This window comes from Aspergillus bombycis, assembly GCF_001792695.1.
Source record: "Aspergillus bombycis strain NRRL26010 chromosome Unknown contig00027, whole genome shotgun sequence".
In the NCBI taxonomy this organism is placed as follows: domain Eukaryota; kingdom Fungi; phylum Ascomycota; class Eurotiomycetes; order Eurotiales; family Aspergillaceae; genus Aspergillus; species Aspergillus bombycis.
In genome coordinates, this window is record NW_019170029.1 from 98886 (window position 1) to 121772 (window position 22887).

At 48.0% G+C, this 22887-nt stretch overlaps 9 protein-coding genes across 9 annotated transcripts; 7 read left to right on the plus strand and 2 right to left on the minus strand.

Annotated features, from left to right (window-relative positions):
• Window positions 1–327: 327 nt before the first annotated feature.
• Window positions 328–1278, plus strand: ABOM_004417 (alpha/beta hydrolase; the record flags this gene model as incomplete). The annotated part of the gene is made up of 1 exon (XM_022531547.1): window positions 328–1278. The coding sequence occupies one exon, from the start codon at window positions 328–330 to the stop codon at window positions 1276–1278; it is 951 nt and encodes a 316-aa protein (XP_022390660.1).
• Window positions 1279–5857: 4579 nt separating this feature from the next.
• ABOM_004418 (uncharacterized protein) lies at window positions 5858–6286 on the plus strand (the record flags this gene model as incomplete). Its single annotated transcript, XM_022531548.1, has 1 exon — window positions 5858–6286. The coding sequence occupies one exon, from the start codon at window positions 5858–5860 to the stop codon at window positions 6284–6286; it is 429 nt and encodes a 142-aa protein (XP_022390665.1).
• A 667-nt stretch (window positions 6287–6953) lies between these two features.
• On the plus strand, window positions 6954–9070 carry ABOM_004419 (transposase; the record flags this gene model as incomplete). Its single annotated transcript, XM_022531549.1, has 4 exons — window positions 6954–7607; window positions 7659–8066; window positions 8138–8834; window positions 8913–9070. 4 exons carry the CDS (start codon window positions 6954–6956, stop codon window positions 9068–9070), a joined length of 1917 nt encoding a protein of 638 aa, XP_022390666.1.
• Window positions 9071–10471: 1401 nt separating this feature from the next.
• ABOM_004420 (putative haloacid dehalogenase-like hydrolase) lies at window positions 10472–11525 on the plus strand (the record flags this gene model as incomplete). The annotated part of the gene is made up of 5 exons (XM_022531550.1): window positions 10472–10635; window positions 10708–10740; window positions 10803–11015; window positions 11099–11261; window positions 11325–11525. 5 exons carry the CDS (start codon window positions 10472–10474, stop codon window positions 11523–11525), a joined length of 774 nt encoding a protein of 257 aa, XP_022390613.1.
• Window positions 11526–11926: 401 nt separating this feature from the next.
• Window positions 11927–13873, minus strand: ABOM_004421 (zinc knuckle domain protein; the record flags this gene model as incomplete). Its single annotated transcript, XM_022531551.1, has 2 exons — window positions 11927–12793; window positions 12875–13873. 2 exons carry the CDS (start codon window positions 13871–13873, stop codon window positions 11927–11929), a joined length of 1866 nt encoding a protein of 621 aa, XP_022390612.1.
• Window positions 13874–14803: 930 nt separating this feature from the next.
• Window positions 14804–15751, plus strand: ABOM_004422 (ORMDL family protein; the record flags this gene model as incomplete). Its single annotated transcript, XM_022531552.1, has 3 exons — window positions 14804–15215; window positions 15287–15645; window positions 15704–15751. Coding segments are annotated over 3 exons (819 nt in total), but the record flags the coding sequence as incomplete, so codon positions are not given.
• Window positions 15752–17523: 1772 nt separating this feature from the next.
• ABOM_004423 (uncharacterized protein) lies at window positions 17524–19221 on the plus strand (the record flags this gene model as incomplete). The annotated part of the gene is made up of 2 exons (XM_022531553.1): window positions 17524–17629; window positions 17696–19221. The coding sequence occupies 2 exons, from the start codon at window positions 17524–17526 to the stop codon at window positions 19219–19221; spliced, it is 1632 nt and encodes a 543-aa protein (XP_022390614.1).
• Window positions 19222–19567: 346 nt separating this feature from the next.
• ABOM_004424 (calponin homology domain protein) lies at window positions 19568–21498 on the minus strand (the record flags this gene model as incomplete). The annotated part of the gene is made up of 2 exons (XM_022531554.1): window positions 19568–21266; window positions 21332–21498. The coding sequence occupies 2 exons, from the start codon at window positions 21496–21498 to the stop codon at window positions 19568–19570; spliced, it is 1866 nt and encodes a 621-aa protein (XP_022390617.1).
• A 603-nt stretch (window positions 21499–22101) lies between these two features.
• Window positions 22102–22858, plus strand: ABOM_004425 (uncharacterized protein; the record flags this gene model as incomplete). The annotated part of the gene is made up of 3 exons (XM_022531555.1): window positions 22102–22174; window positions 22242–22358; window positions 22470–22858. 3 exons carry the CDS (start codon window positions 22102–22104, stop codon window positions 22856–22858), a joined length of 579 nt encoding a protein of 192 aa, XP_022390616.1.
• Between the last annotated feature and the right edge of the window lie 29 nt (window positions 22859–22887).

Consider the following 22887-nt stretch of genomic DNA (forward strand, 5'->3'; position numbering starts at 1 on the left):
AGATCGAGTAGTGCTCAGAAACGCATCCTTGACTTTTTTTTCATGTATGTACGATGTACACTCTACTTCACTGTGGATCTTGGATCATGTTAAAAGCTGGAGATCTGCGTACGTTCAATGTTTCGGGGCATGACCCTGGCCCTCTAAATTGACTCATGTGACCGGATTTGGTTTAAAGGAGACGAAGGTACTATATAATTCGTGTCATCACGCTGTTCAGGAGGGAACGTCACTTGGTAAAACATATCCATCTACCTCGACTCTATCCTTCCTTTTTCCTCTTCTTATCTTGATTTGTTCCCCAAGCCCCCCTTCGACAACAACAAAATGCCCTCCCTTGACCGAGAGCTTGAAATAGCCCTCCCTAAGCTACCCCTCTCGGGGATGTACACACGGGAAAGTCTTCCAGCTGCGCGACAATTTGTAGAGAGTGCAAGCACCATTGATTCAATATTAGCCGTCTCTCCATTCATTACCCATGAGGAACGAACAATAACTGGGCCGCGCGGAGACATTCAAATTTCTATCCTACAATCATCCACTGGCAAAGAGAACAGCAAAAGACCATGCATCATCTACCTACACTCAGGAGGCATGGTCTTGGGCAACCGCTTCACAGGAGCGACTATTGCCGCTGCATGGGTGCCCGAGTTTGGTGCAGTCTGTGTACTAGTGGAGTACCGACTGGCGCCAGAAAACCCCGCCCCGGCCGGAGTGGAAGACTGCTATGCAACTCTAAAATGGACCAGCCTGAACGCAGATTCGCTGGGCATTGATCCCAGCCGCATAGTCATCGTCGGTTCATCAGCCGGGGGCGGTCTTGCCGCCGGGACAGTCCTTCTCGCGCGAGACCGCGGTGGTCCTGAAGTTCACGCTCAGATGCTGCTCGCGCCCATGTTGGATGACCGCCATGAGACGGTGTCGGCGACGCAGTGCGGTGACCAGCTGCCGTGGACGCGGGCGATTGGCGAAATGGCTTGGGAGTTTGCTCTTGGTGAAAAGGAAGTGAGGGGTGAGAATGTTAACATCTACGCTGTACCTGGGCGCGCTGAGGATCTGTCCAATTTGCCCCCGACGTACATTGATGTTGGCTCGGCTGAGGTGTTTCGGGATGAGAGCATTGCATATGCGTCCGGTCTTCTGGCTTCGGGGGCCCTGGTTGAATTGCATGTTTGGCCTGGTGCTTTTCATGGATCGGAGTTATGTGTTCCTGATGCTGCTCTTTCGAAAGCTAGTGCTAAGGCGAGGGATGATTGGATCGCTCGTATGATGAAATGATATTGAGCGCGAAGATATAGTCATTGGGGGCGATAGATACCATCAATACAGATTAATATTATGAAAGTTCTAAATTCGGATTCCTACACTCTATAAGGCGGGGTAGCCAGCTTCTATTCCGTTCCTATTCTAAGCCAAGAGGCGACCATACTGAAACTATATGTGTAATTTTGCCTGGATCGCAACTTATATAGATCTAGCAGCCTGCCACCGCCAGGACAGGTAAGCAAAAAAAGAATTAAAGTAATGGAGACAAAAAGAAGATCTGACAAGAGTGGGATTCGAACCCACGCGTCTTGCGACATATGAAATCCTAGTATTCTAGGACAAGAATATCTCTTGAGTCATACACCTTAACCACTCGGTCATCTTGCCTTGTTAATGGAAAGGCTTTGCAAAGATTGGATTAGAAAAACCTCTTCAAAAGCCATCTGTGCCACCCACTATACTGTATAGGGCTAATTGTGGGGGCTAATCCCGAATAGGATACAGCTATGAATACCCGAGTAACCACAGGGACATATTATTTGGACCTCACACTAAACTACCTAAGGAAGGAATCATACCCTTTACTTAAAATACTATAAATTAACTTTTGAAGCTACTAATATATCGTACTCACGAAGAATCTTCCAGCATAGTAGGATTGCTACCTGGCTGACTGCTTGACTGCCGGCCTGTCTGCCGAAGCGCTTGTTCAGTCCGCTTGACGCCTGATATCTCTTAATTTCTAGATCCCTTAGGTCTTCCACAGGCCCGTGCAACCAGCGGTTCGAGTAGATAAGGCCATTCGATTTGTAAACCTAGATCTAGATCGTGTAGGACAGTCAATTTGACAAAGGTAGCCTATACGGCCTGCAGTGAGTCGGCAATGCCAGGAATTCTGTTTCTATAGAATTTTCCCCATTTTTATAACCTTGTCTGGGTACGGGCTCAATGTAATAAATCAATGATATTAAAAAGGCAACGGATATAACCTGAGACTGTTGTTCCGCCACCGCGTTGTCTATAAACCAGGGGCAGGGTAAACTGTACGAACAAGAATAGATATAAATATCGGGGTTCTATAGTTAACAAACTGGATGAGGCTGAACTAGTATTTCTTAGATTGCTGTTCCGCTTTCCGGTCTACGTCTAGCTGCATGTCCTAACTCAACAGTTGTAGGTCCAAATGCCTTTTCAAGAGGTCCTTTTAGCAAACCCGTCTGTAGAATAGGATATTCGTGTATCTGAGTACGGCCACAGCAGTGGCTACAGCAAAAAATAGTGACAAGAGTGGGATTCGAACCCACGCGTCTTGCGACATATGAAATCCTAGTTATTCAAGGACAAGAATAGTTCTTGAGTCATACACCTTTGTGGAATTGTTAGAAAATGATGAAAAGAAGGTGAGAATTGGTAATTTACCTTAACCACTCGGTCATCTTGCCAATGATGACTAATTAGGGTGAATTTAGCTACTTAGTTGGTTAGCAATAGCCTGTTACTACTAAGATACCGCGCAAGTTGAGACCCCGGAAGATGAGATAACCCACCGGGGCGACGAATTTGATTTTGCCTGTCAACTAGGCAAGGATACGGAAGCAAAGAGAAGAAGGAAAGTCTATTGGCGGAATAGTAAAACAGACAAAAGAACTGATTCTTTTTCCTTAGTCTAATTCCTCCACCGAATAGCTTAGAGAACCCCCATTTCGGTGGAATCTCGTTGTTGGGAAAAGAGCTATTTGATCAGGCGATCTCTTGCCGCGCAAGGTGAAGAGTATGAGGGACCAGGTAAAATGCACAAGGGACTGGGATTCGGGGGGTCTGTAATATACTGTGTATATCCAACGGCCCGATTCTATATCAGCTCCGAACTCAGGGTTCGAACATACCAAGGGAAGCCGTCGGCGGCGCGGTGGCAGAGACCCCAGGGCCTCTAGCGCTAATATGATCACCTTAGACTAGTTCAGCACTGATTGTTTGACAACGGGGTAACCAGCTGCTGTAGTCTTTAAATAGAACGCGTTATATAATATTTGAATCGGCATGTAAGTCGGGTTTGACGATAGAAATCAACAAGCCTGCAAAAAGGATTCTGCTGTTTTTCCATCTCACCGCTTCCTATTGAGGGCTAGCGCTTGCGGCTAACTCTATTGGATCTAGTTGAAGGTGCAGATGGTACAAGCTCTCCGGAAATCGACCGTACGCATTGAAGGCACCGTCTACTCCGTACTATCCACCACTTCAAAAACAGCCTATGAAGAAGGGGAAAAAGCCAAACACAGACCAGGTATGGTATAGCTGTGCAGAGTTGTAAAACAACAAAAAGAGTTGACAAGAGTGGGATTCGAACCCACGCGTCTTGCGACATATGAAATCCTAGTATTCTAGGACAAGAATATCTCTTGAGTCATACACCTTAACCACTCGGTCATCTTGCCATATTGTTACCTTTTGGTCCTATCTTTCTTTAATATGCAGTCTATGCTATATAACGCAACGGATTACTCCGCACATGGAGCCCTAATCTAAATTAGGACTACCTTGAGACTTTCTAAACATGGAATACCAGGCCAGCAACTGGTGTTTCAGTAATATTCTATCTATAATTGAAAGAATCTGATTCCTCTTGTTATTGTGCAACAGAGTGTATTGCAGTATTGCTACAACCCTGATTCAGTCACACTCAGCCTGGTTGGCTATGTCCTCTCAATATATATATATATATTAGAGAACAACGTGGCCTACCTAGCTCTTTGGTTTCTTGAGTTATAAATATAAGCATATGGTATACGATATATTTTCGTCTACAGTTCGACCTATTGTGTCGCCATCCTCGAAATAGATAATATGGCTCCTTGTACAATATCCTAAAAGTTTAATGCTTTTTCCAACTGGTTCATCCATAATGGCTTCATAGGCACAGCTACCATCTCCAATCCCTGCTCCCGTTCCCCTCTATCCCGATGCGGCTGTCAAGGCAGCAAGGTTGGAAGACTTCCATCCCTCTACCCATTCATCTTCTGACCCATTGTCTACACTATTCCGTGTATGCTACTCGTCAGCCGCAGCCACCCCCGACCTTAACACAAATGCAATATCGACCACCCTCCAGCATCGCCTGCCAGGCTTTACAGAAACCCTGATTCAGACACCGAGCTTTGCACAGGCCACCGCATCGTTCCGTCAGACGCGCGAGTCACGATAGCCTGGTAACTGGTTGCTGGTTCCCCTGCTTTACCGCCGAGTGTCTACAGCTTTCGGGGGCGAGGGAGTCTTATCCGGCTTGAACATCTATTTCTACTCAGATCTCCGCCAGTGTGACATATTGATCATCATTACAGGTAATGATCTCTTCGGACCAGTTACCCATGGCCATGGCGACAACTGTATACTATATCTCTAATTCAGAGGTATAGTCTTTCATACGATATATAAAATATACTACAAAACAGCTATAATGTCTATTTCCTATTCAACCAGGGATAGGAAGCTGTCTTGGAATATATCCTACATTTGCATGTTTAGCTGGGTGATAGACGGTTTCGGTCAATTATATGCCTGTAAGAATTCTAGCTTGACCACACTTACTAGTATCATCTATGTATGCACATAATCCCACAGGCAAGTGAGATGAAGGTATTGGTTCTAGAAGATCCATATCTACCATCTTTCTTTTCTCTTTTTTCTTACCCCCCTGTATACAATGGATGGGCTATCCTGAACAGTCGAAAATATCCATCGTTGGAGAATTCACCAAAGTACATTACCTTTCCTTGGTTATATGTAACTTATAAGCAACCGTTGTGCTGATATATTTAGATACCACATTCACTCTCAGAATGTTACCCTAGGTAAGCACTGAGAAGCCCCACCGATAATGACTATTTATATCTCTGCTTCTCACAGTTTTCACCTGCTTCTCATATCCACCTGACCAACACACGATACCCAACCCATATGACTGGCCTGTATCTGTCTCCCTACTCCTGAAGATACCTAGGTCAATCTCTCACTGCATCCAAGTGTCACTGTCAAGAGATTCCATCTTTGGAATAGCATTAAGTATCACATCAGCCATTATCTGGGTGATCATCCTAGAGCCGCAAGTATGGTTGCCCGATTGGAAGAGGGTGATGGCGTGAGCGAGGAAACATATGAGTCAGATATCCTGAGCGAGGATATATATGAGTCGGATGATTTTAGACTTCCCCAAAGCCGGTCCGCCTCAGTTCAGCAACAGGAGTATGGTTATCAGGGGGGGATAGTACGCCCCCTGCCCCTCTCTCTCCCACAGACACCAAGCCTTGCTCTAATGCGCAAAACAAGTTGGAAATATCGATAGTTTCAGCCCACATACCGAGCGGGCCACCGGCTAGCTTGCCATCAGAAACATCTCTCTCGCACCCCAGATCTTTCAAGTCTATCCAAAGCACTCCCTTACTGTGGTTACTCCTTCACAAGTGGGCCTTGGAAAGATGCACTTGTAGGCTTTGGTATTGACCCAAGGCGGGACCCTAAATATAGGATATACCAAACTTACAAGTTTCCGTATGACTATAGACCCATAATCCCAAAGGCCGATCCTCTAATAATAATGTGCGGCGAAGTATCACTCCATAACGTGATTACCATTGACCACGGCAACGAGTCTCACATATTTGCTGGAAAAAAACTATTTACTGATGACAATGTTTGGCAGTATTGTGATATTTCTGATGATCAGCTTCATCGAATTTGGTCAACAACCACAATTCGTCCTAATTTCTGTCCTCGAAATGGATTCTTCTACAACGGCACGAATGCAAAACTATGGGAAATCATGACTGACAAAATTATGATCATACGAGACGGAGAAGAGCTTTCAGTAGACGATTATGAGTGTTTATTGAGCATCCCGGACGACTACAAAGATGGTTCCCGCAGTAAAGATCGCAAGAGATATGGCCAGGGCTTCGGGCAGAACTACACTCGCAAGCAAGCCTTCATGAGATCTTTGATTCTGAAAAAGGCACAATCCCTATAAATACCTTTACCCACCATGTATCTAGTTGAAATGCCTTGCAAAGCACACCATAGTGCCGGGGCTCATTTCAAACGCGATGAATGAGTTTCTTTGTAGTGAATTTAGATCAAGATTCATAGCTGAAGATGTCAAGTGAATTCCGTTTGCGCTGCGAAGTGAATTGGCTCTGTTCTTGTCCAAACAGGGAAGGGGACCTTCTCTATTTGCTGAAATACCTGCCCTTGCGTCCTTTGGTATGGTTGCACCTGCCTTTTCAAAGGCAGACTATTCTTAGACCTCTGAAGCATGAAATATAAAGAATAAAGCAGCTATCTCAAAACCGAAGAAGAAAACATAGCAGAAGTTCAAAACAAAGGACTTTACAATATTTATAAAGAGACATTTCCCCCGGATAGCTAGAAAAATCAACCTTTATTATTATCATCTTCTTTCTCTTCTTTTCTCCTTCCTCTTGACATACTGAGGACAATCAGTTGACTAGTTCTACCTTTCAAAGAAAACTTCGAACACAACCTCTCATTCTCTCTCAACATTAGCACAGTTAATTATTGCTTAATTTTGTTTTAACTTCCCGCTCCTATGATAAATGGTCCTTTCCCCATAATCCCAGTCTGTATTCAAGGATATACTCAATCATAGGAACTTGAGACAGTCGAGATAGGCAACCATGGCATCCACTATCAACAAGAATGATACCACTGAACGGAATCAACAATCAATCGAGAACAGCGTAGGCGATATGTTGGATTCATCATGCAAGTTGAGTCAGAGCTGGGGGCGTTCGAGAGCTCGACCGGGTTACCAGGACGGTGCCCCTGCACTAGTTGAGCCTCTCACAGAGGAGCAATACCGGTCGCTCACACGAATAGGTAACCAGAGAGCTGCAAATAGGATGTGTCGGCCAAGACGGTTCACCTATACACGAGAAGAGAAGCTTTCCGCGATTCGCTATTGCAGGGAGGCCAGATCGTATGAATGTCCACCCGTGAACTTGGATCCAATTACCATGGAAGTAGCGGCTCGAAAACTTTCAATCAGCAATAATTTATTGAGACGGTGGATGAAAGATGAGTTCCAGATAGTCGCCATGCCCCCTGGATCTAAAAGGGTCGATAAACTTCCTAAAGTTCTTCGGGCAGAACCAGTATTAGCACCACAGGGAGGCACAGGAGAGACAGGATCTGACGATGAGAGTTCAATCGATGATGAGGATCCAATCGACAATGAGAGCTCTTCAATTAAAGCCGAATTCTTTTATTATTTGTATTTACCCCCAAGACAGCTGAGGGAAGCGTTGATTTTGAAAGCATCTGATCCTAGGGTTAGTCCCCATCCTCTTTAATTGACATAAGTTGATCCATGTTTCATCTAGCTCCATACGTTCCGACACCCTATTCCATTTATTGGCATCGAAACGGGGAGGTTGGGAAGGCTGTATACATTTGAAGATGCATATAACTTTTTAGGTTGTCCGAATATCCTTTCCCACCCAGGCCATCTTCTTCCTCCACCTACCGTGTCTAACTCACCATCAAATGAGCGGCCTTCGCTGAATATCCACGCCGAGAGCACATACATGAATAGTGAAGGTGAAAGCAAGAGTTCTATCTCTCGAGTCGCCGATGTCAATAAGCAACTCTATGAACTTGCTCCTGGTTTCGATATACGAGTGCCAAGTGATGATCATATGGGCTGCTATGCCTCAGTTAGACCTTGTTATGAGGAAGTCAAGAACTGTGTTGCGTTAATTTGTCGAAGCATAGTCACTTCAAGTAGTAAGGTGAGTACAGAACCATGAGGTCTAAATATTCTTATGTGAGCCATGATTTGCATTTAACACTAATCCGTTAGGTGACTTCAGCCCTCCCTGTGCGCATTGAGCTGGACTATGATTGTCCATATCCTGGGGCCCCGGCTCAGTGGGCTGTGATTCTCTCTTTCGGCGATGAACACCTACTATTGACCTTGGTATTGTCGTTGTGGGGTTCTCAGAGTATGAATGCATCTAGGGCAAGCATCTTATACCTTCAAGGATGGACAATTGACCATGGAGTCTGCCTTTCTTGGCTAGAACCCGAGGTAAAAGAGTACTACAAGACTATCGAAAGACTCTTCGAGGTGTTCAGGCTTAGTCCTGTGCTTCACGTGATGGACGTTGAACCGCTCTTCTTACGGGCTGAAGAGCGCTGGCGCCCACGGAGATATACCAGCACATGGACTCTTTATACGACTCCAATCCATGCGTACAATGGGGCCATTAGGTTCTACAGTCCTATTCAAGGAAGATACATGAATATTGAACTACTAGTGAACAGCATTCTCGAGTTGGGCTCGCGGGTTGTTTTTCTGAAAGATACCGCCCGAAAGCCTTTTCAGCTTTTGAGGCTAGGCGACTTTACATTATGTCGGCCTGCATCGCAACCGTACGACCACCTCTACTCTCTGACAGAGGAACTAATCGGGGATTTGAGGCCACGGGGTATAAAGGTACCGTTTTCTGATAAAGTGGAAGATTTCAATACCAGTGAAGTGATGCAAGAGGAAGAAGGTATGTCTACCACGCCATATACTATGTTTCAATCAAGGGAGCCTGGCAGAGGGACTGATAATGCCTATGATGTGACAGATTCGATCACTGAACTGGAGGATATCTCTGATGCCTCCGATGTAGATGAGGTGGACGAGGTCACTGAGGATAGTAATAGACGCCATATGGAGATAAGGCGCAAGAAACATCGCCGGTCGATGCTAAATACTGTCTCCAAGAATTTTCTTCTTGGTTGATGGCGAGGAGACATGCTCGATTATAACTTGCCCATTACCACGGCATCCATACTCCAAATATTGCCCTCACCACTCATCGAGGATCATCGACCATGTGTCGTCATTGAAAGCTGCAGGTGCCGAACTTCCAATGTCAAAATGGGAGCTGAACCTTACGGATGATACGAGGAGGGGTGTTGAGGCTCTGTCAAGCAGTTATCACAAGAGTCCTCAGAATACCTGGGTGATTGACTTCGAGTACCTCACTGTGGGTGGAGAAGTGTCTCCGATACTACTCCAGCTTGCTATCAGGCAGCTTGATGGCAAACTGCTGCTGGCAGGGAATGTTAACTATGACCTGACCCTTATTGAATTCCTTGACAAAGTGAACCATTTGGAAAATGCGGATAGACATATACAGCTGTCATTTGAACGTTGCTATGGTGACACCATGACGAATGGATTGGGGCCAGATGAGATCCGGGATGAAATACTCCAGAAGCTGAACTACAGTCCAAAAAGAATTAGTATCCTTTCATGGTACAGTCAGCAGGATATGCAATGCTTCCAAAGGGTGCTTACAGGAAGTCGGGAGCTATTAGTTCCTAAACAAAGCCACCATCAATGCTCAAACTTTCAAAATATTGATGTGGCAAGACTGCTGAAAAAGCTTCTCCCTAAGAAATGGCCCTGTATGTCTTTGTCCGTGGTTCACACGAGTCTTCTTGCAAGCCAGGGAAGATCCGGAGACAAGTGTGGTTATCACACTGCCGCTTATGACACAGAGGCTGTCACAGATATAGTCAAAGAGATAGCAACATTAATACAATGATCTGTCTTCTAGGGAGATAGATAGCTACCCATGTTGTCGAATTGTATGACAGATGACCGGTCCTCTTACCTAGATAAATACAATCAACGTCATGCCTGAAAGACTTCACGTGCTAGTTGTGTAGGAGGTTTCATATTGCGTGTTGTGGGAATAGACAATCGGGGTTATAACAATATAGTATAGCCAGGGCTGTGGTTCTTGTTGCATAGTAAATGAAGCAGCCCTAAGTACCTACATGAAACAAAGAATCAGTAACAAATAGCAGCTCACAGCTTCATTGTAGAGTATGGATACTACATTGATACAGTCAGGGACTCAGTGAACAGCGCAAAGGCTCTTTGTCTACTGTACTCACCACAATGGTGCTATTTATGCTGTCGAACATCCTTCGAGGTTGCAATATAGGGAACAATCAGAGGTAGTCAATCCAGCTATTCAACAACCGAGAGAGAGTATTGATCATCTGGAGTATTTCCGAAATCTCCGCACTCCAAAACCTTATCAATCTTATCTCCGCCATTTCATCGAACCACGCCACATCAAAACAACCTCTTGAGCCTCCACTCCAACGTCCCCCTCCCCCAGCTCGAATGTTCGCCCCGCGGTCCCTGCCGCAACTCGGACGCATCATGGCCTCGGCTCAGATTTACCCCCTTCGTCAGCGACGATTCGCTCCTCTTAACCCCGAGAGAAATGGAGCATCGAGTGCCCCACCGCTGAAGGGAATCGTTTTCGACGTGGACGGAACGTTATGGTACTTGATACTTCCATTCCCATGATCCCTGTCTCGGTGGCTCGTTCTATTGATCAACTGATATGTACACAGTCTTCCCCAGAACCACATGTTTGTCAAGATGCGGTACGTTGCTAATATCTGACATCGTTTTCCATCTTACGTGATGTACCCTAAATGTTCTACAGAGAGTCTCTTGGGATTCTCCACAAGGAGATCGACATCTTGCACCATATTAGCAGTCTCCCAACTCCCGAGCAACAGCTCGAAGCTGCAAATAAGATCAAGAGCATCGAGCGAGAGGCTATGCAAACCCAGGAGCCTCAGCCGGGACTAGTGGAACTCATGGATTACCTCCACGAACGGGGTGTCAAGAGGGCGCTTTGTACACGGAATTTTGAGTAAGACGGTTTACTCCACCCTCTCCCCAAGACTAGATGTAAGGGACTAGAGTGGATGGTCAAGGTTAATACTATTGTGGCAGAACACCAGTACGGCATCTTCTAAATAATCATCTTCCTGCTCACGTGTTTCTGCCAATCATTACAAGAGAGACCCCGGGGCTAATGCCTAAGCCTGATCCAGCGGGGATTTTGCATATTGCTCATGAATGGGGGCTGGATAGCCGAGGAGATAATTTAATCATGGTGGGTTTTTTCTTTTGCATTCCAGGTCATTTTCTTTTTCTCTGGGAACTGATATGATGCTAGGTTGGTGACAGTATCGATGATATGACTGCTGGCCATACAGCAGGCGCTGCGACTGTCTTGCTCCTGAACGACCACAACGTTCATCTCAAGGAGCATCCCCATACGGATCTGTGCATTGAGCGATTAGATGAGCTCATCGACATCCTAGATGGAGGTTTTGTCGGAAACCGTGGTGGCGACAAGGTTCCTACCAGTGACTAGTGGGTCGGCTTATACCATACCCTGTCACTGATGCCTGGCAGCCATCGGTATGCCTATATTCAGGATTAGACAAACAGTCAGAACCCTCTTGGCCCATGTAATTCACGTGGCATGCTGCTGTTCATTACCGCGGCCCGTGTGGCTGCTTGTATCCGTCGTGGATCATGTACGGACATAGTTGCCTCAGTAGACAAAGACCTGACCAAAGGCCCAGGCATGAGGTTCCAAATACACATTAAATGGCATTGAAGGGCATCACAAATACCATCAACAGTAAATATGTATGTTAGCCAAGGGTATCATGCACCAATCAAGTTGCAATAGGCGCCAAGCGTAAGTGGAATGTCGCCGTATATACAACCAGCCGAGCAACCACCTGCGCTGTATTAGTTATTCATATATCAGAGTCTGTACCTATCCCAAGCCTTTTTAGCGGCGCTCGGCATTGGACGATAAGCATCGCCGTTACCCCCTCGTTTATTACCATTGCCACGTCCACCACGTCCCCGACCACCACCTCTTCCTCCACGAGGAGGCGGTCTGGACTGGCCTCGTGGGGGCGAGCGAGGTGCAGGTTGCCAGCTATCCTTGCCTCTTCCGCGGCGCGGGTTGGGGGACAAGGAGCGCTGCCGCGCGGTGCCTGAATGGAAATCCTGACGATCCCTGTAAAACTGACGAGAATCCATATCTGAGCCTCGCGAGCCGGCTGGCGCTAGGTTCTTGTTCTTCCCAATTCCACTACCAATTCGAATGTTGCCTCGGTTTCCACCACGACCGACGGGGCGCCGTCTGGTTATCAAGTCATCGCTATCATCCGGGGAGGAGTGTGCATCTGCACGGCCCCTAATTTTGATCCCACCTCGACCTCTAGATGAAGGTCCTCCGCTTCTACCATTAACCACGGAATTGAGATTGGTGACCATATTCGGATCAATTCCTCTCAGCGTCCAAGACGAAGATTTCAATGGCTGTGGTAGGGATGGGCAGTCACCGACCAAGTGGTGGTTGCTGGTACAATGAGAGCAAGATATGGATACAAGTACGGGCCCGGACGGTGGCTCTTGTCGATGAGTTTTCCACATGAAATCGCACTCAAGCTCCAAATGAGCCGAAGACCCACACAGATCACAGGGAATCTCAGATGCGGAACCTTTCAAGAGCGAAGAGCAATCTTGCTGATCGTGGCCACGCTCTCGACACTTCTGACATCTTCTCCACGAAGAACAGAAACTGCTCTGGTGTTGATCCCAAGCACCGCAATGCACACACTATAAGTAGTTAGCACCCGTTATCTCCCATGCAGTCCAGAAAGCTCCCTGAAAAGCAGGTTGGTAAATTTCAGAACGCACCTCCTTGTATGGACACACTTCCGCAAGATGGCCCTCCCGCATGCATTCAGTGCAAGCGACTGGTAATTGCAGGTTTATGTCATTAATCTCGCGATCGTAGAAGATATACTTGGCTTGGGATTCCATATCTTCACGATTAAGATCAGCAAGTGTCTCGGGGTTTGTGGGGTATTTTTGGGCGAAGTGACGGAATGCCTCCTCCTTCGACGTCGACGGAGAGCCATCTCTGGCCCCGTCAAAGGTGTGCCCATTGGCAATACGTTGAGAATCCGGAAGAGACTCTGGATCGTACTCATCATCTTGCAGCGATAGCCCCCCGTTTTGTTTCTGACTAGCATGCTGTGTCTGGCCACGGGAGTTGATATTCAACAGTATCGAGTCGTCGGCCTCTGAGTCCAGAGATGAGTCGTCGGAGTCCCCTGATAGATGCATTCGGCTGGAGTCAGAAGAATCATCTTCCTGTACTTCTCCCTCCTCTGAAGCATCATCACTGTTGATCTGTGATGCATTATCGTTGTCGCCACCAGTCGAAACCGATTCGCTGCGACTGCGCCAGTACTTATCGTTGACCGCATCAAACCGAGAATCCTGTTCAACCTCATTTGCCTTGTTTCCCCGTTTGTTCAATGAGGTCCTGATGGTACTTCTACTGGCCTTGTTCCAGTTAGGAGCAGCTGCGGATTGAGGCTCAACCTGGGAGGAAGCCTCGTTTCCATCATTCGAGGAATTGGATTCATCGTCGCTGCCCGAGGAGCCAGAACTGGACGTACTATCCGGGTCGACCGCCAACGTATTTGCGCTGAATGTGGCACCTTGCGGAACAAAGTCGCGCGCATCTGTAGGCCCCACCTTTCCATTCCTTCGTTGTCTTTTCCTGGGGTGCGAATTGCTATCTATGGAGCTCTGTCGCGAGCCATTGGTGCTGGTGGCGCGATTGCGTTGCACACCAAATGAGGCTGTTCTGGAATCGTTATTGTCGTCACCTGGTGAATCGGGCATACTGTGACCAGGAGCTGAAGCGCAGAAAGGACTATTAGAAAACGCGTTGAGATGGGGAAGAATTAATTACCTGGGGTGGAGTGTTAGTTTCTTAAAATTTACGGTAGTTGATAGTGACCATCGGTGCAGTATCGGAGAGAAGAACTTCCGCCCGGCAGTAGTATATGGATGCATGTTTATCTCTGTACTTGTCTGGAAAATACCCTATTAATACTAGTACTACAGGCAAATCGCAAGGTCTATCAAACCCACCGGGTATGGTGGGATGAATGTTTATAAAACAATAAATAGGAAAATACGTTCATCGAAGAAGATTATAGAGTGAGCATAGAATATTTAAGCTGGTGGAGATTTAAAAGCTGCCTGTCTAGAACAGCCTGGTGTACGCAAGTTGTAGATATTAAACTCCAACCAAGTCTCGATCATTCTATTAATATTTTGTGGGAAGAAAGATAAATCCAAATTAACTTATTCATTTGTTCTTCGGTTGCTTCTGGACCGTTTCGGACTATTCTTAGTAGGGGTTTATTCCGTACCTTACCTTAGTATTGGTATTATTGTTGTCTTTTATTCCTTTTGCCCCCCTCTTTGTCCTGAGATTGAATATTCGACTTTTATATATCGTTACCTTCCTTCCCCAAACTATTTTCATTATTTCCATTATTTGTCTTGTTTTGTATATTGAATCTGTTCCACAGAAGGACTGTCTTGGTGTACAGAAATCCCTCAATAGAATCGCCACCCTCTTTATGAACATAACATAGATATTTTTTTTGTGACACTGAATTTCCTCCGGAGAACGTTTTTGCCTAAAAATACCCCCAAATTCATCCATTTTTGCCCCCCCTCGGATTGGTGACCATCCCGTGACCCAAACAGCTGCCGATCATCCAATCTGACGGTCGGAAGTGAACTGAAAGACGGATCAGATCCTCTGCTACTTCTGCATTAGCTAGCGAACAACTTACTTGCGTATTAGCTACAAACCGTGATTCCACCCGATCTGGGACTGTCTTGGCCGCTCTTTTTTCCGATCCTCTCCCCAATCAATCCTTCTCTTCGCCTTCTCCTCTCCCCATCATCTTTCCTCGATCCCACGGTCCTACCCCGTTCAATACCGTCAAAGTGTCTTCCCTCGCAGTTCCCCGTACCATTTCCTTCCCCCCGGGGGTGGATACTCAACCGCAACGGTTGAGTCCGGATTCCAGCATGTCCCAGAACAAGGGTGGACGGAGGAGACGGTCAAGCAGCATCATTTATCAGGAGCCACCGGAATCCATTGAGCGCACCAGCGACCAGGCTGCCTTGCCCAATCTAAATGCGAACTGGGTCAATGCCAAGGGTGAGTGCATCAACATGTCCTCCATGCATATGGTAGTGCCGGGGGAGCTGACCGGAGACTGCTCATTACAGGTGCCTGGACCATTCATTTCGTTTTAATCGTTGCCTTGAAGATCTTCTACGACATCATTCCCGGGGTCTCGCAGGAAACCTCATGGACCCTGACCAATATCAGCTACATGTTCGGCTCGTTTCTTATGTTCCACTGGGTGCGGGGCATCCCTTTCGAATTCAATGCGGGTGCCTATGATAATCTCAACATGTGGGAGCAAATTGACAATGGAGATCAATATACCCCGACGAAGAAGTTCTTGCTATGCGTGCCGATCTGTCTTTTCCTTCTCAGCACGCATTATACCCATTACGACCTGACGTATTTCACCATCAACTTCTTAGCAACTCTGGGAGTGGTCATTCCGAAGCTGCCATTTGTACGCACCCCCCTGGCCCGACAATGTTTATACTCATGTCTTGCTAACTTGGCCACAGTCCCACCGACTGCGGATAGGTCTTTTCTCTCCTGAACCAGAGGAGTAGATATTCCTGTTCTCTTCTTTCTTTATCTACTTTCTTATTTTTTTTTCTTGATAATATTCTCCACTTGGCATCCATTATCCTTCCTTTCTCTGTCTTGTAATAATTGTTTCATGTTTCAGGGGCTACTCCCGATCTGAGATTGGCCGGAACTCTGCTATTCTACCCTGTCGAATACATGTGTTTGCTGGGAAGCGGAATGACGTGATAGCATGGAGTACAGGGGGCATAAAAGTGAAGAGGGACAAAAGATTCAAAAAATGTCGAAAAATTTCAATAGAATATGGGGTCGCGGAAATCTTTGATAGAGGACAGGAACCAGTTATTCTGGCTCATGAAACCACGTGTCTAGAACGAGGGGCATTAGCTACTTGCATCTTACGGTGTATATGGGTTTTAATTTATAAAACATACTCCCAGTGACTGGCCTCAGGGCCTACCTGTTCTAACATTTGCACCCGTACACAATCCCGGCCTGACGTAGGACTTGGCTTGACACAAGTTTCCAGACTGATGTTTTGGTTTATGCCAATTCGGGCGGAAATTACGTCTATTGCATTAGGGCCAACCTAGATCATGCAGCTCTGTTGGGTCACATGGGGGATACAGCCATCAACCCTATATTAGATAGCCAATTGGGATTTGTTCGGGAGCCTCGGCTTGTGGTTTTGGAGTTCGTGTGCCTAGAAATGGTTATGTTAGAGATGGTTTTAGATTGCTGTAGCGTCGCCGGCGATACTATAAACACACCTATCTACCGTTTCAATTAGGGGCCATTCATACTAGACCGTCGAACTTAAGTACGGTGTGCGACTTGTTCTTTAATTAGCTTTAATTAGTTGAACATACGTATTTAACCGGGGCCCATCTTCGGGCTGTGGGGTGGATGGGCGGAACTGGTCCTCGTTGTGTACGGCATGTACGGGTTTGCATGAAGTATTGGGGTTATTGTTGGTCACGTATAACTACTAGTTACTACTTGCTGTGTTGGAGGGAATTGTTCACGATCAAAAACTATTTATGCAGTACAGGCAAGGGGGGCTCGCCAAACTATGTACAATTGGAAAACATTGTTGACTCCCTTACGACATAAAGATATGTAACTAGATATATATCGGCTACTCTGTATAATATGGAGAGGGAAATCAAGGAGATTTTGTCACACCGGATTTCCTTAGAAACTAAAAAGCGTTCGTTCCACTCCACCAAATCGACTGAAACAAGATTAGGGTTATCATTATAGGGGTTTCAAAGTGCAAACCACCCACCCCTATCTATACAAAGAGGACAAAAAAAGGGGGTAGTAGATAAGATAGAGAACAAGCATCTAAGAAATGCAAAAAAGAAAGACCAATCAAGTTATCAAACGCCATTGGCGCTGCTGGGAATCGAACCCAGGTCGATTCGGGGCTGTGGGACTAACCACAACGAAGCATGATAACCACTACACTACAGCACCTTGAATTGGTGATTGTTTGCTCTTTTATCTGAACTATATACAACGTATGTTGTGAAATCTTAAAGTATGGCAGTGTACTGTGTAGATCAGATAACCAAGATCTGTTTGAGTTTACTTGTAGGCCACGTTGCTGAAATTTAGTATACAACGGGCAGATTGATATCCGTATCAATTGCGAAAAACAAACCATGGGTTATGACCATGACCAGGATAATTATTACACGTGGTTGTCGCATATCGATAAGCGTCGCGACACCGCGATTCTCAGCCTTCTACAACATCACATCTCTCAGTCGACGAGTAAACACCCCAGTCAATGGCAGTGGCAGACGAGGAGGCACCCTTGCCTCTCTACCGTCCTGCTAGGACACTTCCCTTTGAACTAGTCCAACATGTAGGCATATTCTTTGAAGAGAAGCTCTGTGTGCCTCCCCTCACCCCCCGCAATTCACTTGACCATCGAACTGACCGCGGCATCTGTTAACCAGACACGCAAGCCCTAAATCTACTCCTAAATATCATCACCACGGGCACAATCCCTCCAACGCCAGTCTACGTCCCGTCGCCTCAGCATCTCGCCCTCGCCGCGACATTCCTCGTCCATCCCTCAACCACCACCCGGGCGAAAACCGCCGAGCAAGAAGAAGCCTCTAGTGTCTCCCTGCGACTCCTCCGCCTCGCCAACACCCTCGCCGGCCCAGTGTCCGCCAAACTTGGCACTGCATTCTCCTTCACCCACTTTGAAGCCTCCCGCCATGGACGCCGCCGGCGCGCCGAAGAAGAGCACCCACCCGACGATGACATGAAAAAGCTGAACCTCGACCTGGCCCAGTCTGCCTCTGTGTGGTCCCGCGCAGAGGACTTCTGGCACGCAGTCGGATGGGCGTTTAACTGTTCTGTACTCCACCGCGAACGGTGGGAGAAATGGCAAATCTGGCTCGAATACATGTGCGAAGTGCTCGAAGACGATTGGAACGAACGCAAAAGAATGAGCGACCACGCCTCAAACCCAGACCACAAAGCCCTCAAAGACAGCTTGGTCCTCCGCTACATCACCGAAACAACAGTAGGATATGGGCGCAACCGACGGATCCTCCGCGCGATCTTCGCAGACGGGGGCTCGACCTCTGCCAACGAATTCCGCGAGGTCTTCCACCACGAGCTGAAAAAACCAAAACAAGACAAGAACACCAAGAAACGCGAAGTGCAGGTCAACATCGATGAAGACCAATACGGTGACTACCTAACCGACGACGACTCCTCCGACAACAATAATAAGAACGACCCAGACACGGCCTCAAAACGACCAACCCGACAAACCAAACGGCCAAGACGAGGCACCCGCGCCAAAGACGCCAAATCAGCCGACGCAGTCGATTCCACATCAACAGTCTACGCCCTCAGCGACGTCTCCTCGCACGGCGGCTTCCAATCCCTGGCTCTCCGCCAACGTCTCCTCCACCTCCTCTCCGGCGTGGCGGAGACCCTCCCCGACGCCTTCACTCCCCTCGAGGAACTCTACCATCTCTTCGTCGAAAATATCCGCCATCTACCCCTCCCCGTCTTCCAGGCGCTTGTCGCCCCGTCAACACTACCCTATTTCTCCTCAGAGGCGTGCACAACTCTCTGCGAATGCCTGCTCTTCCGTATCCGCGAAAGCGCAGCCCCAGCCACAGACGAGGAGTATCTCAGCCAAACAAAGCTCGAAGGATGTTTCCTCCCCTATGCGGCAAGTTCGACCAGCGTAGTGGACAATACCAAGATGTCGATTCTCCTTGAGGCGCTACTGATCCTACTCGCAAACAGCAACATGCTAAGGGTAACTACGGAGCTGCAAGAAGCGGTAGACGAGGGTATCAAGCGCCGTGCGGAGAGAGCCCAAACGGAGACGAAGAAGAGCGTGAGTGCGCGCAAATCGGAAGATGCGGAGTGGTGCTGGTTGCAGGAGAGTGGGGAGCGGTTGAGGTTTCTTGTTGAGGAGGTTCTTCCCCGTGCGGAAGATTCGGACGGGTGATTTTCGGTTTCGTATGCTAGGGTTTGGTTGATCGAAGGCGAGGGGGAGAACGTTGTGGTGGATTCTGTTTCTCGACGGCTTGAGTTTGGCGTATAGATACCCTTGTTGTCTGTGTGCGTTTAGCATGTTACTGGTGTCCTTTGTTGTTGTGGTTTAGCTTTTTTATATATTTTGATTGAATGAATGAACTATTCAAGTTGCTCACAGCTTATCTACAGCTAGCCACCAAGATCTTGAAACAATAATGGAATCAAACTCTAAAACACAAATCACCGCCATCAACGGGTAAACACAAATAGGTATAGAAGTTTTGACTAGGATACTACCTGGATTTCAACATCTGTGATCATGGAGGAGGACGAGGGCCAATGATCTGTCTCCTTGCGCCTCCAACTCCCAGGCCATGACCGCCCCGGTTCTGGTTATCACCGCCCATAAAGCCGTATTGGTGCACATCCCAAGCGCCTTGTCCCGGCCCAACACCGAGACTACCATCTTTCAGGCCGCTGGCAGCGGCCTGTTGCGTTTGCTTTTGGTTCTCCTCCCACTCACGCTGGCGCTCGCGCTCGCGCTCCATTTCACGTTCCAGCAATGACTTGGATGCCCAACCGCCCGCTTTGGTCTTTTGCTGTGCTGCTGCGCGGCGGCTATTTTCCGCGTCGACCTCGGCAGTCGTTGTGTAGTCTTGTGGGCGATGGGCGGTCGGCTTGGGTGCGACGGGAGGTCGGTTAGATGCGAGGAAACGGTCTACACGACTTTCTTGATTCACGGGCTTCGAAGCATAGAGCGTTGGGTCCGGAAGGGGCCGGGGTGAAGTAGCGACTGGCTCGGGGAGGGGCCGGGCAGGTAGGGAAGGAGGGGGGCTGGCCGCTTCAGGAATTGGCTCTTCGTTCTGATGTTTGTTCCACTCCGTGCGAAGTAGACGACGTTCTGACTCGAGCGAGGATAGGTCGTAGCTCGGCTTAGGGGGTACAGGTACCGGGCGAGGTGCACGAGTCGCAGCAGGTGCGGCCTGTTTCTCCTGCAGCTCCTGGCGCTCGCGCTGATATTCTGCCTCCCTTTGTTTAGCGGTCTCTAACTCTTGCTCAAGTTCTCTTATGCGCCGACTCTCCGAGGATTCGGCGGGAGCTCGGCTTGGTGTAGCTTGACTCGCTTGGTATTGACTGAGGAACTGCCCATTCAGGCGGGTGTCGTTGGCTTCCCGACGGCGCAGCCTCTCGTTCTCCAACCTCTCCTCGACTTCTCTCTCCTCGCGCTGACGCTGCTGCTCCTCCTCTTCCCACCGCCGCTGTTGATCATTCCATTGCTTTCGCTCGTCCTCAAGCTTGCGCCTCTCTTGCTCCTTTAGACGGGCAGTTTCCTCCTCCCATCGACGCTCCTCCTTTGCTCGCGCACGCATTTCTTCCGCCTCTCGCTCTTGACGTCTGCGCTCTGACTCCTCGAATTCCAAGCGCTGGCGTTCTTCTTCTTCACGCCTGCGCTTCTCCTTTTCAGCTAGACTCGGTACATTTGGTGCAGCGGTCGTGATCTGTCGACGAGCACCAAACGCCACGCCTTGGTTGGCTTGACTAGCACCGCCCATATAGCCGTATTGGTGGATATTCAAAGCTGGCATTGTCGTGCGCTCATCCGTTCTTTTGCTCCAACTGCTCACTGGGCCTGGAGATTTGGCCGGGCTTGAGTATCCAGAGGCGCTGGAGTTTGCGTTACTGAGCCCCCGTGGCCGAGATGGTGTATGGGCGCCCTGACTAGAGCCGGTCGCATTGGGGCTTAAAGCACCAATTTTGCTCTGAGGGCCAATGGTGCGAGGGAATTTGCCGGGTTGGAGAGCATTAGACCTCCTACTGAAAGCCACCAGACACTGCAGGACCTGTGCGGGATCCTTGGCCTCATAAAGATCGACAGTGAGGAAAACATCATGCGGAGGAAGGCTCAGGGGTGGCATTTGACACGCGCGAAGGAAGTGTGAGATGTTTTCCATCTGTACGAAGGGCATCGATGACTGCTTATACTTGACACCGGGCGAAACGGCAAGGTTGACCAGCCTAGGGCTATGTTAGTACGTCGAATTGCGATGGGAGTATGCCAGAAATCTAATTATCCAACTTACCTGCACAGTGCGACGCCATCTTTGAGCGCATCTAGAAGATCACCGGCTGGTAGTCTTTCATGGAGGACTTCTTCAATCCAGTTGCGGACTTCTGCGGCAGCCTGCGGGGTATAGCGGGACAGGCGCAGACTGCGCAAATCCTTATCCAGTGACGTAACGGAAGCCATGTTTGAGATTCAGATTTTATCCGAAACGATCGGTCTGTCGTGAGTAGTCGTTAGACTTCTTTCTCACTACGACCGACAGATGGAATCGACTGTTTATGTCGCCAGCCGTTGGCATGAACCGTGGTACGGGAACCAGGGGGGGCGAAATAGGAGGCGGTACCTCCTGATATAGAAGAGGCAAATTGAATGGATCTAGAATCGAATAGTTCGGTGGATTATATACAAAGTAGCGTTCAGGTAAGGAGAAGGACAGTGGAAATGAAAAGGGGGTGGAAATATAAGAGAAAAAAAAACACTTAGTAGGAGAATAGTGAATTAACACAAAATAGAATATACCTGTTCATAAGAAACTGGGAAGGAAATGAATGGAATGGAATGCTGTTGTCCTTCTGCTCCTGTAGATCGACTAAGCCGTGATACCGTGACCTATCACAGCCCTGCCTTACCCGATGACGTCCGTCCTTCAATGAATCCCTTCAGTGCCTAAGTCTAAGCCCCCCGGCTCAAGTCAAGGTGGATTACGCTGCTTCGATTTCCCCATTTTTTTTATTTTTATTTTCTTACTATTCATATCTGCCTGATTCCTCTTCTCAATCGGCCCAAATGAGTCCGGTGAATAGTCTGTGGTTCAAGTGGAAGAGCCTTCGATTGCCGTGGCGAAAATCCTTCCTCGTCGGTATGTTCAATCTCAGCGTTGCTACCGAGTCATCAGCAATGTCTCAGACTAAATGTCTTTGCAATAGGAACGGATCTCTCCGGAAACACATTCTGGGAATTTAAAGATGCCCTGAATGCTGCGCGATACCGACGGATCGTCAAGTTCAATCCTAAAACCCATTACGCAGATGTCCAAGTGAGCCGTAAGTGCATCTACCTTCTCTTTTTCAATCTACTTTACTCGACTACGCTCTCATTTGTCCTCCTAAGACATGCTAAGAAATCAGTCATGAACTGACAAATTGGGAATCCAGCACAATGGCACCAATGGCTCCGCTACGTCCGAGCCGAACCACCCTCCGTCCAAGAACAACAACAAGATGTCCTCCGCCAGATTCAAATCAAGCAATTGGCCCGGCTAGCTGATGAGCGCTGGGCCAGCAAGCCCTCCTACCTCGACATGCCACAAACCAAACAACCAGCGCCAGCAACCCAAACTACAGATGCGACCATGAATGCATCCACACAGGGCAGCAACACCTCCCCTCCACCCCAACAGAAAGAAGTAGAGAATGTCGAGCGCCCGCTACTAAAAAGGACCCCTGGGCTGCAGCTCGAGGAGCTTCTAGCCAGGGGTGGGAGCCGCAGTCCTGGACACCGAAACCGTCTCAAAGATGAGGTTGAAGGACGGGATAGAAATTAGGATTGTCGATCTTTATTTCGTCGGTAGGT